A 16759-nucleotide genomic window follows, 5' to 3' on the forward strand; every position below is an offset into this window, starting at 1 on the left:
AGCAGTAGTGTGCTGCCATCCTCTGTGTGACTCTGCCATGACAGGAGGATGACACGCACTTGGCCAATGGGTTTTACAACTATTTGCCGTGAGCAAAGAAAAATATAGATTGAGGAGTCCCAGTTTCCTCCAGGCTCAACAGAGGGAGTGTACTTTTTTGCCCCTGCACCTCCTCCAACGCTAGTTCTGTGCTCATACCTACCCCTATCCTATCCCCCTCCTCTTCTGCTGCCTCCCCCACCAGGTTCTGTATCCACTGCATTTCCCCTTCCAGCTATTGTCCTCTTTGCCTCTGCTTTTTTCTCCATCCTCTGTCTCCTGTTGTAACTCCCTTTCACCATGTTTCCTCCCCCTATTCCTCAGCCCTCTGCATCAGCCTGCTTTCTCCTCCCTTCTGGGATGCTGGTGGGGGATGAAGAACAACTTGAAATTTTCATTAAGGGGAAACTAGGCAAATATTTAAGAGGAAAGTTTCTGGACTGAGGTGTATTAAGTTGTGGAATAGTCTGTCAGGAAAAGATGGAAGCTTTGTCATTTGTAACTTTTAGAACTAGTGTTGACAAAATACTTTCTGCTAGAGAGGATAGTTATGGGTTGGCTGGGAGATGGAGTGGGTAATCTGATAGAAAAGATCTACCTTTGAATCTAGGGAACAGATTGTAGCAGCAGTTATCTCCACTGCAGAGCTACCCACAGAGATACACAATTCTCAGTCTTGAGCGAATGATCTGACTGACTCTGTGGTCTCTGGGCTACACCTTGGCTAGTACTCTGGAACCACATTTGGCCTGGAGGCTGCACTTGGCCTGCCTGTTTGACATGTACTTTGAAGCCTAATGCAGCATGGCCTGTCCTGTTTGCTGAGCAGTGCCCCTTCCCCTCCACTCTGCATTTGAGCTGCATTTCACTTTCTTTTCTCATGTTATGCAATCTTTAACGCCCAAAGTTAAGCAATGATAGATGTATTGAAAGATGTTAACTTGGTCCCTTGTCATCTTCCTCCTAGGCCTATCTCACTGATTTCCTGTGTCAGTTTGCACAGCAGCCTTGCTATGCAATGTTCTCAGACCATCTCAATGAGAACGAGAGAAGAGTGCTTGAGGCCATTGGCATATGAACCGTGCAGAGACCATATTGATCATATCTGGACAATATTTTTCTGGCTTATTCCATGTTTTGTGATTAAACATGAAACTTTTTCCAGTGTTCACCTGTTGTTACAGATGTGATCTTCCTCATCACGAAGTATTGAGCCTTGTCTTATCATGACTCTGTTAAGGGAAGGATGATTGAGAAAGCTCCAAAGACTGAGCTTTGCACTCTGCTCTCACCAAGGGAACACTTTCGTTTACCACAAAAAAAACTTTCCAGGAGGTCCTTAAAATAATGTGTCCTTAAATATTTTTAAAAATAAACTTTATATTTGCTCTGAAGAGGCACGTAACTGAGTTTCACCCAACACAGTTGGACAGAACGAGGAAGGAATCAGGTATTTTGTAGGTTGCTTGGATGTGTTTTGAGACTTTGGAAGTTTTGTCCCTCTTCGCACTTGCATAACACATACAGGGTAAATATCTTCATCTTACCATGTGACTTTTTTTATAGAACTATAGACACTTTTATCAAAGAGATGCCTAAATGGTATGGAATCTGTTTACAAGAATTTGGATGGGAAGCTGAAATAATAAATTAAATGAACATCTTGTTTCGTACTGTGGGAGGGGGCTTCTATCTAGTCTCTCTAACATTGCATCAGTTCTTTGCTAAAGCTTTTGCATGCACATGCTCAAAGGAAGCTACCACTTAAATCTCAGTTCTTGTGGAATGTGGCTACTGAAGACTGGTTTTACTGAACACAAACAACCATAATTTTTTACAAAAAAAAAAGTGTATTTAACTTCCTCTTTACTCCATAAAAACAGTTTACTCCATAAAAACAGTGAAATACTTTGCTTCCTTCACACTCCTGAGACTTGTATGAAGTGGGTAAGCTATAATCCACAAATTAGTATGTGTATTTTTATAGGGTGATAAAATAAAATATCCGTAAGTACAGAGTGATGTATCTCACAACACCTCTTTGCCTTTTGTTCCCTTTTGGGGGAAAATTAAAATAAAACTATTAAAATATACACTGGTATTTTCTTTTAAAACAGATTTCTAGAAGGAAATCATTACATTTTATATGTATTTACCCTTTAAAACTTCTCCTTTAACTGTACCCTAGAGACTATTACTATAGTATTCTGGGCAGGAGGGGAACCCTGTAACTGACTCTGCAGCTTCCATTTCCTTTTAGGCAGAATGAGAACCACTAAAACCCCCTTTCCTGTAGGGTCCATCTGGTAACTTTTCAGGGAGTAATAATGTGCTTTCAAACTGCCTCTGCAAACCTTCCTTACAAGCAAGCATGCCAAATAGCTCACTATATATGTGCCAGTGTTGGTCTTTTAAATTTTAAAGCGGGGGGGAACAAAGAATACAAGGCTGTACTTCTCTCCACAGCTCCTCACAAAGCTTGTGTGACCTCAACCCTTGCTGGTCTAATTTAGGATGTGGCTCTTCTCTCTTCCTCAGCTGAAGTAACAAATTAACTCTCCTTTTTAGTAACCCAGGGAAAGCTGGTGCCCCAGGTCTGGGGGTTGTTAGTGGTTAGTTTTATTTTCAAACATAATATTTAAAAAGGCAACATGACTGCCCCCAACTTCCTGAAGCAATGATGGAAATAGGGCCAACACAATCTGTCATTGAATGTGAATGGATTTGAAAGAGTTAAATGCTATGAGATGCAGTAGGATGTCTTCTACAAACTCTGACTTGTATGCCAAGCTTGCTTTCTCAGAGTTTAACAAAAAATAAATGGCTGAAATCCTGAGGTAGCTGTGCTGAAGAATCAGCTTATGAGTAAAGTATCAGGGGGTAGCCGTGTTAGTTGTATCCACAAAAACAACAAGGAGTCCGGTGGCACCTTAAAGACTAACAGATTTATTTGGGCATAAGCTTTTGTGGGTAAAAAACCACTTCTGTGTTTTTTTTTACCCACGAAAGCTTATGCCCAAATAAATGTTAGTCTTTAAGGTGCCACTGGACTCCTTGTTGCTTATGAGTAAAGGAAGGCTACGTAACGCTGTAGCATTACTTTGGCATGATAGAAAAGCAGTACTTGTGGCACCTTAGAGACTAACAAATTTATTTGAGCATAAGCTTTCGTGAGCTACAGCTCACTTCATCATGTGATGTGGAAAATGGACAGACTTGATGTCTGGCCAACTGATCTAAGGGATCTTCAGGGATGTTGATATGCTCTCTGCAGGAGGCCTACTGGAGTTGGATCTTACACCGTGTGCACCTTAATTTTGCTTGACATATTTTGATTCTTCTTAAAGCACATTAAAGATTAGATTATAGGTTTAAACAAGAGCATGAAACATGGAGACAATTTGGTACTAACACTGTGGCTCTCCCTTATTTTGTGTTAGAGGATTTCTCTGGTGCTGCACAGGCCTATCTCCATCTGAATAAATTAGGGAGAGCTTCTTCTGAGCTCCCTTCAGTGCCCTTCATTATGTTGGTTAGAGTCTGTTGCTGTCTAGTATGTCTATTGCATGAGACATTTGTTCTTTATTTCCAATAAGAGCTACTGCTGGGTACAGTGACATTGCATGAAACACTGAAGGCTGGGAAGGTGTACCCCTTCAGTAACTTAGTGCTTCCTTCGTTCAGCTACCGCAGTAGGTTAGTGGTCCTGAAACTTTTCAGGGTTGTGCCCCCCTCTTGCCCCTGTCCAAATCCCCTCCCTGGGGCCGGGAGAGGGCCACGGCTCGGGGGGGCAGATGTGGAAAGGGTAAGGGGTCCAGGGCTGGGAGCAGAGCCCCGGTTGGGGCCAGGAGTGGACCCGGGGGCCGAGCGGGGCTGGGTGGTGCTCCCTCCCTGCCCCCTGTGGGGGCTGTCCCAGGCCCCTCCACATCCTCTTAGGCAGGTGCACCCCACAGTTTGGGGACCTCTGCAGATAATGGAGTCAGGAACAGCTTAAGTTTCCTATGGTATTGTCCATAATACTATTAACACATGGCTATTGTTGGAAAGTGTTTGTTGCCAATAAAAGTTCTTGTGACTGAAGCCTTCGACACAAAAAAATACCTTAAGGACAGTAAGGGTTACAGTGCTCAAAAAAGGGGGTGACTTGAATGGAAGGTAGTTCTCAGTGGTGCTAGTCCAAAACGCCTGTCAGTAAAGTGGCCTGGGCAAGTCCTATACTGATGTTAAACCCTTCCCCTTCCCGCTTTGCTCCCTTTCATGTGTTCAGGATTCTTAAAGGGTGGCCTTTATTTCCTTCTTTGAAATGCGTGATAAAGGAGATTGTCATGCTGTCTGGAATGGTTCATGACCATGAGTGCCAACCTCAGAGGAGACTGTCAAGAAGCAGGGCAGACACCCCAAACTGGTGGCATGGTCTGTAATTTCACCAACCCAGTAACAAATGTGAACTCCTGAAGCACTATACCAGTCTTACCATGAAAAAAGAAAAGGAGTACTTGTGGCACCTTAGAGACTAACAAATTTATTTGAGCATAAGGTTTCGTGAGCTACAGCTCACTTCATCGGATGCATTCGGTGGAAAATACAGTGGGGAGATTTATATACACACACAGAGAACATGAAACAATGGGTTTTATCATACACACTGTAAGGAGAGTGATCACTTAAGATGAGCTATCACCAGCAGGAGAGGGACAGGCCAGTCCTTGCTTACAGACAGCCCCCAAACCTGAAGCAAATACTCACCAGCAACCACACAACACACAACAGAACCACTAACCCAGGAACCTATCCTTGCAACAAAGCCCGTTGCCAACTCTGTCCACATATCTATTCAGGGGACACCATCGTAGAGCCTAATCACATCAGACACACTATCAGAGGCTCGCTCACCTGCGCATCTACCAATGTGATATATGCCATCATGTGCCAGCAATGCCCCTCTGCCATGTACATTGGCCAAACTGGACAGTCTCTACGTAAAGAATGAATGGACACAAATCAGACGTCAAGAATTATAACATTCAAAAACAGTTGGAGAACACTTCAATCTCTACGGTCACTCAATTACAGACCCAAGAGTGGCTATCCTTCAACAAAAAAGCTTCAAAAACAGACTCCAACGAGAGACTGCTGAATTAGAATTAATTGCAAACTGGATACAATTAACTTAGGCTTGAATAGAGACTGGGAGTGGATGAGTCATTATACAAAGTAAAACTATTTCCTCATGTTATTTCTCCCCCCCCTCCACCCCCCACTGCTCCTCAGATGTTCTTGTTAACTGCTGGAAATGGCCCACCTTGCTTGTCACCATGAAATGTTTTCCTCCTGCCCCCCCCCCCCCGGCTGGTGATAGCTCATCTTAAGTGATCCACTCTCCTTACAGTGTGTATGATAAAACCCATTGTTTCATGTTCTCTGTATGTGTATATAAATCTCCCCACTGTATTTTCCACCAAATGCATCCGATGAAGTGAGCTGTAGCTCACGAAAGCTTATGCTCAAATAAATTTGTTAGTCTCTAAGGTGCCATAAGTACTCCTTTTCTTTTTGCGAATACAGACTAACACAGCTGCTACTCTGAAACCAGTCTTACCATGGAGTCACAAACAGTCCCCTTGGGCACTCCAGTCTGTCTTGCCACCCAGGCAAGATGGACTTAGTGATAAATAGGCACGCCAAAGATTGCTAAATATTCAAGTTCCTCCAAGTCCCAAGAGATCAGTCACTTACCCCAGATCAATTTGTACTTTGATCTGACGCCAAAGTCAATGCTGGTAGTAAACTAGTAAACTAAGAAATTAGTTATTTACAGGTTAAAGCAGGCAACATTCCTCACTTAACGTTGTAGTTATGTTCCTGAAAAATGCGACTTTAAGCAAAATGATGTTAAGCAAATCCAATTTCCCCATAACAACAATTAATGTAAATAGGGGGGGTTAGGTTACAGGGAAATTTTTTTTTGCCAGACAAAAGCATTCTATACATTTTAAACAAGCAATTTAATACAGGTATTAAACAGCCGCTGGCAGTCCCCCTATGCCCCCTCTTCCTCCCCCCCCAGCTCCTCCCACCCGCTGGCAGAACCTGCGGATCAGCACCTTCCTCCTGCCCACAGTAATCAGCTGTCTTGCGGCATTCAGGAGGCTGGGGGGAGGAGCGAGGACGTGGCGCGCAGCCTCCCCCCTCCCTCCCCTACCTCCTGACTGCGGCAATCAGCTGGTTTGCAGCATTAGGGAGGGAGGGTGGAGGCTGTGCGCCACATCCTCACTCCTCCCTCCCCAGCCTCCTGAATGCCACAAGACAGCTGATTGCTGCGGGCAGGAGGCAGCGGGAGCAAGGGGAAGGTGCTGATCCGCAGGGTCCGCGGGTGGGCGGGAGGTGCTGGGGGGGGCGTAGGGGAGCTGATCGGGGGCTGCCAGCTGTGGACAAAGCAGGCGGCCAAATGATGTTATAGGGGAGCATTGCACAACTTTAAATGAGCATGTTCTGTAATGGAGCAGGGACGTAACATCGAAACAACGTTAAGTGAGAGGACGTTCAGTGGGGAGTTACTGTATGCACAAATGAGTTAGTTTATGATTTCCAAAATGTGACATGTAATAGTCTATCCACTGAATGTCTTGGGACTAATCCAGGTTGTCCCTGGGGATGTCTGCTTTTGTTTCTGAGCTCCAGTCCTTATGTGAGTCCAAACAGCAAAGAGAGAACTATTTCCTCTTGTGAGCATATTTATATGACTTTCCCCCAGAATTCAAACCAATGTGACAAGTGCTTCTGCAGGTAACTTCTTCATGGGTGGATGGGGCAATCAACAAAGTTTTTGTCCTGCAATGGCCCATTTGATAGTCCTCCTTGATGAGCAGAAGCAATCTTCCTGCCCAGGTTCACAAGTTCAGCACAGGCACTTTTACAGTTGTAAAGCAAACTTATATTCTACCTTGTAAACAAATTCATAAGAGATTATACAGAAACACATCAGTCCCTTGTAAGATAAGGAGAGGATGACAGGATAATGGATGAGGGCATTTTGTTCAAATTAGCAGGTGCAAAATATAAGGGTGGTAACTTGTTTGTATCATTGTATATAAGGCAAAGTCATAGGAGGGGCATCTTTGTATTGGCCAAGGGGACAGAATCCTGGTATATACATTGAGCCTTTACCTTGTCCCAGGCATACATCTGAGAGTGTCCATGTGACCTGTTGGGTAGGGCGCTAGTACCATGCTTTGCTGACAATAAACCTGGCCGAGTACCTCTACCACCAAACCGTGCCTGTGGTCTTTGAGAATAATATTGAGGTCTGCTGAATCGGCAAGCTGCACTCTGCTAGTGTAGGTTGGAGCTCAAGAAACGCCAGCACTTAGCAGCGTTAACATTGCAGCAATAACTATAGTCCACAGCAGTAACAACATGCTCCATGGGGGCTGGCTCCCTTGATTGTCACCAGAGAATCTCCGGGTCTCCTCAAGATATCGGTTGGGGTTTTCCTCCCCTATGTTGTAGCCCGATGGGTGCCAGAGGTCACTCTCGGATCACCATCAGCAACAAGATTGGCATCTGTCCCACAGGACGGGCTTTTGGCCCGGTGCCTCCTGGCCACCAATATCTTATCCTTGGGTCATTCCTCAGTCCCTGAGGTCTCACTCTTTGACCTGCTCCAGAAATAGATCACCAAACCCGATGGTGGTTCCTGCTCCCAAACCATCTGAGCGGCAAGTGACCAATGAGCCCATTCTCCCTGGATCTCTGGGACTATTCTGACTGGATCCTCTGGTATAACAACAGGATCCATCGCTGGCACACCAAACCGCATCTTCATCCTTTCCAGATGACTCTTGACAGAATAGTACTCCCTTAGTGCCTGAGGGCTTTAAAACATATTAGGATCTCCTGAGGCATATGGCTGCTATCTTGGGCATCCAGCTGGAATTCCTGCAGGAGAATACACATAAGATGCTGAATAGTCTCCAACCATCAGCTCCAGGGAGAGTAGCCCTCCCAATAAATGAGGCTCTTTTGGAGCTTACCAAAGGCCTTCTAGAAAACTCCAGTTTCTTTGCTGTCCAAGGGAAAGAATTTGGAAAAGCAGTGCTTCATTCCCATGCAGAGTTTGGAGGGTTTCTACTCCCACCTGGCCCCTAATTCTCTGGTGGTAACTGCAGCAAATGACAGGGCATGGCAGGGAAGGTTTAAATCCACCCCTAAAGACAGAGTCCAAAAGGATGGATTTAATGGGGAGAAAGATTTATATCTCCTCTTCCCTGCAAATGTGCATTGCAAACCAGCAGCCGTTGCTCTCCAAATATGACTGTGTTAATTGGGTGACCGTGGCTAAGTTAATGGACAAGTTGCCTGCACCCTCCAGGGAAGAGTTTATGGCATCCTTGCAGAAGGCTGTATCTGTATGGTCTGCAAGACCTCATTTCAGTCAGCTCTGGATGTGGTGAATGCCTCAGCCATAATTATAGCATCGGTAGTGATCATGAAAAGGGCCTCCCAGCTGAAGAATTTGGGTATTGTGCCCAATGTGCAGCAGACCACTGAGGACTTACCTTTTGATGGGTGGGTTTGGTTTTCAGAAAAAACAACAAAACCCTACATTGTTTTAAAGACTCCCAAGTAACTCTTTGGGAGTATATACTCTGGCCATGAAGAGATGCCACTGTGCCTCTGTCTGGAGTAGCTCACAAGTGAGAATACTAACCTCAGGGCAGAATGTTATGAAGCAGGACACAAACTCCAAATTGGTTGTGAGTTCGATAATTAGATTTCATCAGCCAAATAACAAGTGTAAACTCCTCAGTTACTATACAGCCTTAAAATAGAGTCACAGACAGTTCCCTTAGGTATTACGGTCTATCTTGCTATCCAGGAAAGCTTGACTCTGATAGATGGTTACTTTACACCAAAGATCACAAAATATTTTGGTTTCTCTAAGTCCCAAAGTACTAGTCATTTACCCCAGGTCAATTTGCACCTTAGATCTCACACAAAAGCACCTTTTTAGCCAATCCTGTAGTAACTAACTAAAGGCTTATTAACTAGGAAAATGAGTTATTTACAAGGTTAAAATAGATAAACACACATTGATTGTTAGATTGTTAAATACATTGATATATTATCACGCTCAACGGGTAGTGATCAATGGCTTGATGTCTAGTTGGCAGCCGTTATCAAGCGAGGTGCCCCAGGGGCCGGTCCTGGGGCCAGTTTTGTTCACCATCTTTATTAATGATCTGGATGTTGGGATGGATTGCACCCTCAGCAAGTTCACAGATGACACTAAGCTGGGGGGAGAGGTAGATACACTGGAGGGTAGGGATAGGGTCCAGAGTGACCTAGACAAATTGGAGGATTGGGCCAAAAGAAATCTGATGAGGTTCAACAAGGACAAGTGCAGAGTCCTGCAGTTAGGACGGAAGAATCCCATGCAACACTACAGGCTGGACACCGACTGGCTAAGCAGCAGTTCTGCAGAAAAGGACCTGGAGATTACAATGGACAAGAAGCTAGATATGAGGCAGCAGTGTGCCCTTGTTGCCAAGAAGGCTAACGCATATTGGGCTGCATTAGTAGGAGCATTGCCAGCAGATGGAGGTAAGGGATTATTCCATTCTATTCAGCACTAGTGAGGCCACATCTGGAGTACTGCGTCCAGTTTTGGGGCACCCACGACAGAAAGGATGTGGAGAAATTGGAGAGAGTCCAGCAGAGGGCAATGAAAATGATCAGGGGGCTGGGGCATATGATTTATGAGGAGAGGGCTGAGGGAATTGCTTGTTTAGTCTGCAGAAGAGAAGGGTGAGGGGGGATTTGATAGCAGCCTTCAACTAATTGAAGTGGGGTTCCAGTGAGGATGGAGCTTGGCTGTTCTCAGTGGTGGCAGTATGAAATGGCAGAAAAACCTGAGAGACTGTAGATTAAGTTTAGAAGTTACTAGATTGCAGGCCTTGGTTCTCATAGGGGACTTCAGTCACCCCGTTATCTGCTGGGAGAGCAATACAGCAGTGCACAGACAATCCAGGAAGATTTTGGAAAGTGTAGGGGACAATTTCCTGCTGCAAGTGCTGGAGGAACCAACTAGGGGCAGAGCTCTACTTGACCTGCTGCTCAGAAAGTGAGAAGAATTAGTAGGGGAAGCAAAAGTGGATGGGAACCTGGGAGGCAGTGACCATGAGATGGTGTAGTTCAGGATCCTGACACAAGGAAGAAAGGAGAGCAGCAGAATACAGACCCTGGACTTCAAAAAAGCAGACTTTGACTCCCTCAGGGAACTGATGGGCAGGATCCCCTGAGAGAATAACATGAGGGGGGAAGGAGTCCAGGAGAGCTGGCTGTATTTTAAAGAATCCTTATTGAGGTTGTAGGAACAAACCTCCCGATGTGTAGAAAGAATAGTAAATATGGCAGGCAACCAGCTTGGCTTAACAGTGAAATCCTTGCTGATCTTAAATACAAAAAAGAAGCTTACAAGAAGTGGAAGACTGGACAAATTACCAGGGAGGAGTATAAAAATATTGTTCATGAATGCAGGAGTGAAACCAGGAAGGCTAAATCACACTTGGGGTTCCAGCTAGCAAGGGATGTTAAGAGTAACGAGGAGGATTTCTTCAGGTATGTTAGCAACAAGAAGGTGGTCAAGAAAAGTATGGGGGAGGCAACCTAGTGACAGAGGATGTGGAAAAAGCTAATGTACTAATGCTTTTTTTGCCTCTCTTTTCATGAACAAGGTCAGCTCCCAGATTACTGCACTGGGCAGCACAGTATGGGGAGGAGGTAACCAATCCTCTGTGGAAAAAGAAGTGGTTCAGGACTGTTTAGAAAAGCTGGACAAGCACAAATCCATAGGGCTGGATGCACTTCATCCGAGAGTGCTAAAGGAATTGGCGGATGTGATTGCAGAGCCATTGGCCATTGTCTTGGAAAACTCATGGCAATCAGGGGAGGTCCCGGATGACTGGAAAAAGGCTAATGTAGTGGCCATCTTTAAAAAAGGGAAGGAGGAGGATCCGGGAAACGACAGGCCAATCAGCCTCACCTCAGTCCCTGGAAAAATCATGGAACAGGTCCTCAAGGAATTCATTTTGAAGCACTTAGAGGAGAGGAAAGTGATCAGGAACAGTCAGCATGAATTCACCAAGGACAAGTCATGCCTCACTAACCTAATTGTCTTCTATAATGAGATAACTGGCTCCGTGGATGAGGGAAAAGCAGTGGTCATGTTATTCCTTGACTTTAGCAACGCTTTTGATACAGTCTCCCACAGTATTCTTGCCAGCAAGTTAAAGAAGTATGGGCTGGATGAATGGACTGTAAGGTGGATAGAAAGCTGGCTAGATCGTCGGGCTCAACAAGTAGTGATCAATGGCTCCATGTCTAGTTGGCAGCCGGTATCAAGTGGAATGTCCCAAGGGTCGGTCCTGGGGCCAGTTTTGTTCAGTATCTTTGCTAATGATCTAGAAGATAATGTGGATTGCAACCTCAGCAAGTTTGCAGATTACACTAAATTGGGAGGAGTGGTAGATACACTGGAGGGTAGGGATAGGATACAGAGAGCCCCAGACAAATTAGAGGATTGGGCCAAAAGAAGTCTGATGAGGTTCAACAAGGACAAGTGCAGAGTCCCGCACTTAGGATGGAAGAATCCCATACACTGCTACAGACTAGGGACTGGGTTCCTAGGCAGCAGTTCTGCATGAAAGGACCTAGGGGTTACAGTGAGAAGAAGCTGGATATGAGTCAATAGTTTGGCCCTGTTGCCAAGAAGGCTAACGGCATTTTGGGCTGTATAAGTAGGAGCATTGCCAGCAGATCGAGGGACATGATCATTCCCCTCTATTTGGCATTGGTGAGGCCTCATCTGGAGTACTGTATCCAGTTTTGGGCCCCACACTACAAGAAGGATGTGGAAAAATTGTAAAGTCTAGGGGAGGGCAACAACAATGATTAGGGGGATGGAGCACATGACTTATGAGGAGAAGCTGAGGGAACTGGGATTATTTAGTCTGCAGAAGAGAAGAATGAGGGGGAATTTGATAGCTGCTTTCAACTATGTGAAAGGGGATTCCAAAGAGGATGGATCTAGACTGTTCTGTGGTAGCAGGTGGCAGAACAAGGAGCAGTGGTCTCTAGTTGCAGTGAGGGAGGTCTAGGTTGGATATGAGGAAGCACTATTTCACTAGGAGGTGGTGAAGCCCTGGAATGGGTTATTTAGGGTGGTGGTGGAATCTCCTTTCTTAGAAGTTCTTAAGGTCAGGCTTGACAAAGCCCTGGCTGGGATGATTTAGTTGGTGTTGGTCCTGCTTTGAGCAGGGAGTTGGCCTAGGTGACCTCCTGAGGTTCCTTCCAACCCTGATATTCTATGATTCTATACATACAGAAATGAGTTGCAGTCTTAGGTTTCAGATGGTGAAAGCGCTGCTGAAATATGCTAATTCTCTAGGTCCATTAGGGCTAATCCAGGCTAGTCTTGGGTATCTCTTGCTTATGTTTAGAACTCTTTGTCCCTTAGAGTACAGTTATCCTAAAAAGACCCAAATTCCCTCTGGTCAGGGACTTTTATCACCACCTCCCCAGACCCCAAGCAGATGGGATGAGCACTTCTGCATGTAACCTCTTCATGGGTGGGTAGGGGAAGAAACCAACAAAATCTTTGTTCCACAGTGACTCATTTGGAGTCAATAGTCATTCCTGATAGGCAGGCAATAACATCTTCTCTAGCAATCCAGCATTTTGCAGTAAGTGACTTTTTTCCCTGCTGGGTGAGTTAGACTTTCAGCACAACATTTTACAGTTGTAAACACTTAAGTATTACCTTGTAGCATAGTATATAGAGAGAGATAAGTAGGATTAATACCTGCAGTGTGCTACAAGCATTCCATAAAGTCTAAACACTAAACAGTAATATCTATCCAGACTGGTTTCCAGCTACCCGTTTGTCAATGAGGCCTGGGGCTTTGGCATAAGCTGGAACCTGGTCTGCCAGCATTACACCCCCAATGCAAAACTGGTGTAGGAAGGGGTAATATTCCTGAATTTGCCTCAATTTCCTGACCCCCTCCCCATTCATGAAAGGGCATCTGCCCCTCCATTTTCTTTTCCTGTGATTTGAATTATTTCCACAACATATTTCTGCAGTGCTAGGCTCCAGCATAATAGACTTGAATTGGTCCCTTTAGCTCTGGGCATCCATACTAGAGGGGAATGATCTGTTAAAACCTTAAATTTTTTATTACACAATTAAGGTTTAAGTTGCTTAACAGCCCAAATGATGGCATAGCATTCCTGCTCTGTGACAGCATAGTTCTCTTCAGTGGGAATCAGTTTTTTACTCAAGAAGGCAATGAGAGCCTCTTGTCCCCTAACCTTATGGTAGTAGTGCACCTAATCCAGTTTTGGAAGCATCCGTGCACAGCACAAAGTGTTTGCTGAAGTCAGGGATAGCTAAACCTGGCTCTTTAGACAAAGCCTCTTTTATATCCGTGAAGCCTGTCTCTCTCAGTCTGACTTCCCCTTTTTTGTAAGGTCTGTTATGGGGGCCACAATGTCACTAAGCCCCTTTACAAACCTCCGGTAATAGTTGGCCAGACCAATAAAGGATTTTTGGTTTGTGGGATAGGCCAACTCTGAACAGCGTCTACTTTTAAAAGGTCAGGGTGAACAATCCACTGCCCCTGTGTTCTACATAAGATACCTGTGCAACACGCATTTAGCACTTGGGGACCTTGACAGTGACGTTGGCTTAGAATCATAGAATCATAGAATCATAGAATATCAGGGTTGGAAGGGACCCCAGAGGTCATCTAGTCCAACCCCCTGCTCAAAGCAGGACCAAGTCCCAGTTAAATCATCCCAGCCAGGGCCCTGTCAAGCCCGACCTTAAAAACCTCTAAGGAAGGAGATTCTACCACCTCCCTAGGTAACGCATTCCAGTGTTTCACCACCCTCTTAGTGAAAAAGTTTTTCCTAATATCCAATCTAAACCTCCCCCATTGCAACTTGAGACCATTACTCCTCGTTCTGTCATCTGCTACCATTGAGAACAGTCTAGAGCCATCCTCTTTGAAACCCCCTTTCAGGTAGTTGAAAGCAGCTATCAAATCCCCCCTCATTCTTCTCTTCTGCAGACTAAACAATCCCAGCTCCCTCAGCCTCTCCTCATAAGTCATGTGCTCTAGACCCCTAATCATTTTTGTTGCCCTTCGCTGTACTCTTTCCAATTTATCCACATCCTTCTTGTAGTGTGGGGCCCAAAACTGGACACAGTACTCCAGATGAGGCCTCACCAGTGTCGAATAGAGGGGAACGATCACGTCCCTCGATCTGCTCGCTATGCCCCTACTTATACAACCCAAAATGCCATTGGCCTTCTTGGCAACAAGGGCACACTGCTGACTCATATCCAGCTTCTCGTCCACTGTCACCCCTAGGTCCTTTTCCGCAGAACTGCTGCCGAGCCATTCGGTCCCTAGTCTGTAGCGGTGCATTGGATTCTTCCATCCTAAGTGTAGGACCCTGCACTTATCCTTATTGAACCTCATTAGATTTCTTTTGGCCCAATCCTCCAATTTGTCTAGGTCCTTCTGTATCCTATCCCTCCCCTCCAGCGTATCTACCACTCCTCCCAGTTTAGTATCATCCGCAAATTTGCTGAGAGTGCAATCCACACCATCCTCCAGATCATTTATGAAGATATTGAACAAACGGGCCCCAGGACCGACCCCTGGGGCACTCCACTTGACACCGGCTGCCAACTAGACATGGAGCCATTGATCACTACCCGTTGAGCCCGACAATCTAGCCAGCTTTCTACCCACCTTATAGTGCATTCATCCGGCCCATACTTCCTTAACTTGCTGACAAGAATGCTGTGGGAGACCGTGTCAAAAGCTTTGCTAAAGTCAAGAAACAATACATCCACTGCTTTCCCTTCATCCACAGAACCAGTAATCTCATCATAAAAGGCGATTAGATTAGTCAGGCATGACCTTCCCTTGGTGAATCCATGCTGACTGTTCCTGATCACTTTCCTCTCCTCTAAGTGCTTCAGGATTGATTCTTTGAGGACCTGCTCCATGATTTTTCCAGGGACTGAGGTGAGGCTGACCGGCCTGTAGTTCCCAGGATCCTCCTTCTTCCCTTTTTTAAAGATGGGCACTACATTAGCCTTTTTCCAGTCATCCGGGACTTCCCCCGTTCGCCACGAGTTTTCAAAGATAATGGCCAAGGGCTCTGCAATCACAGCCGCCAATTCCCTCAGCACTCTCGGATGCAATTCGTCCGGCCCCATGGACTTGTGCACGTCCAGCTTTTCTAAATAGTCCCTAACCACCTCTATCTCTACAGAGGGCTGGCCATCTCTTCCCCATTTTGTGATGCCCAGCACAGCAGTCTGGGAGCTGACCTTGTTAGTGAAAACAGAGGCAAAAAAAGCATTGAGTACATTAGCTTTTTCCACATCCTCTGTCACTAGCTTGCCTCCCTCATTCAGTAAGGGGCCCACACTTTCCTTGGCTTTCTTCTTGTTGCCAACATACCTGAAGAAACCCTTCTTGTTACTCTTGACATCTCTTGCTACCTGCAGCTCCAGGTGCGATTTGGCCCTCCTGATATCTTTCCTACATGCCCGAGCAATATTTTTATACTCTTCCCTGGTCATATGTCCAACCTTCCACTTCTTGTAAGCTTCTTTTTTATGTTTAAGATCCGCTAGGATTTCACCATTAAGCCAAGCTGGTCGCCTGCCATATTTACTATTCTTTCGACTCATCGGGATGGTTTGTCCCTGTAACCTCAACAGGGATTCCTTGAAATACAGCCAGCTCTCCTGGACTCCCTTCCCTTTCATGTTAGTCCCCAGGGGATCCTGGCCATCTGTTCCCTGAGGGAGTCAAAGTCTGCTTTCCTGAAGTCCAGGGTCCGTATCTTTAAGCCTCTAACATTATTTCCACATGGTGCAAATGCTGTTGTCAGGGGGTCACTAAAGATACATAGGCCCTGGCAAAATTCGATAATCCTGCAATACTTCATTAACTAGCCTTTGGAAAGTGGCCTCTGCATTAATTACTCCAAAAGGCATAACCTTAAGCTCAGGCCAGATTCCACTATAAAAGCTGATTTTTTCCCTGGGCATAAGCATCTAAGGAATCTGCCAGTACCCTCACATCAAATCCAGTGTGCTTATGAATTTTGCATCTCCCAGTAGATCCAATAGATCCTGTAATTGGGATGTGGGGTAGTAGCATTTAACCTTCTAAAGTCAACACAAAACTTCCTCTTGGTTTTAACCCTTTTAGGTACCATCTCAATAGGGGATACCCAGGGGCTTTTTGCTTTAGTAATTACCCCCATATCCAGCATGCTTTCCAATTCCTCCAGAATTTGCTTCTGCATTTCTCCTTTAGTATGATATGCTTTGCTAGGAACAGGACAGGACCATGTAGTTTCAATGGAATGTTCAGGCTTGTCAGTTAAACCTGACTGGTTGGAAAATCCCTGCCTGTGGTGTTGCAAAAGAGCTAACATCTGCTTTGGGATGGGCAGAAACGCTAACCCAGGAACCAATCTCTGTAACAAACCCTGTTCCCTTCTCTATCCCCATATCTACTCTAGCGACACCATCATAGGACCCAACTACACCATCAGGGGCTCATTCACCTGCACATCTACTAATGTGATGTATGCCATCATGTGCCAGCAATGCCCCTCTGCCATG

The 16759-nt window shown here is 45.4% G+C and overlaps 1 protein-coding gene across 5 annotated transcripts in view; it reads left to right on the forward strand.

Moving 5' to 3' along the window:
• The window catches only part of IPO9 (importin 9), a 167120-nt gene extending 164988 nt beyond the window's left edge, over positions 1–2132 (forward strand). For all 5 annotated transcript variants that reach the window (XM_038379590.2, XM_038379586.2, XM_043500707.1 and 2 more), the window contains one exon: positions 1007–2132. In XM_038379590.2, coding sequence (XP_038235518.1) covers positions 1007–1117 — 111 coding nt within the window. In that variant the 3' untranslated portion in view covers positions 1118–2132. The remainder of the gene's footprint in view (positions 1–1006) is intronic.
• Positions 2133–16759: the final 14627 nt, after the last annotated feature.

This window comes from Dermochelys coriacea, chromosome 21 (genome assembly GCF_009764565.3).
Source record: "Dermochelys coriacea isolate rDerCor1 chromosome 21, rDerCor1.pri.v4, whole genome shotgun sequence".
Classification (NCBI taxonomy): Eukaryota; Metazoa; Chordata; order Testudines; family Dermochelyidae; genus Dermochelys; species Dermochelys coriacea.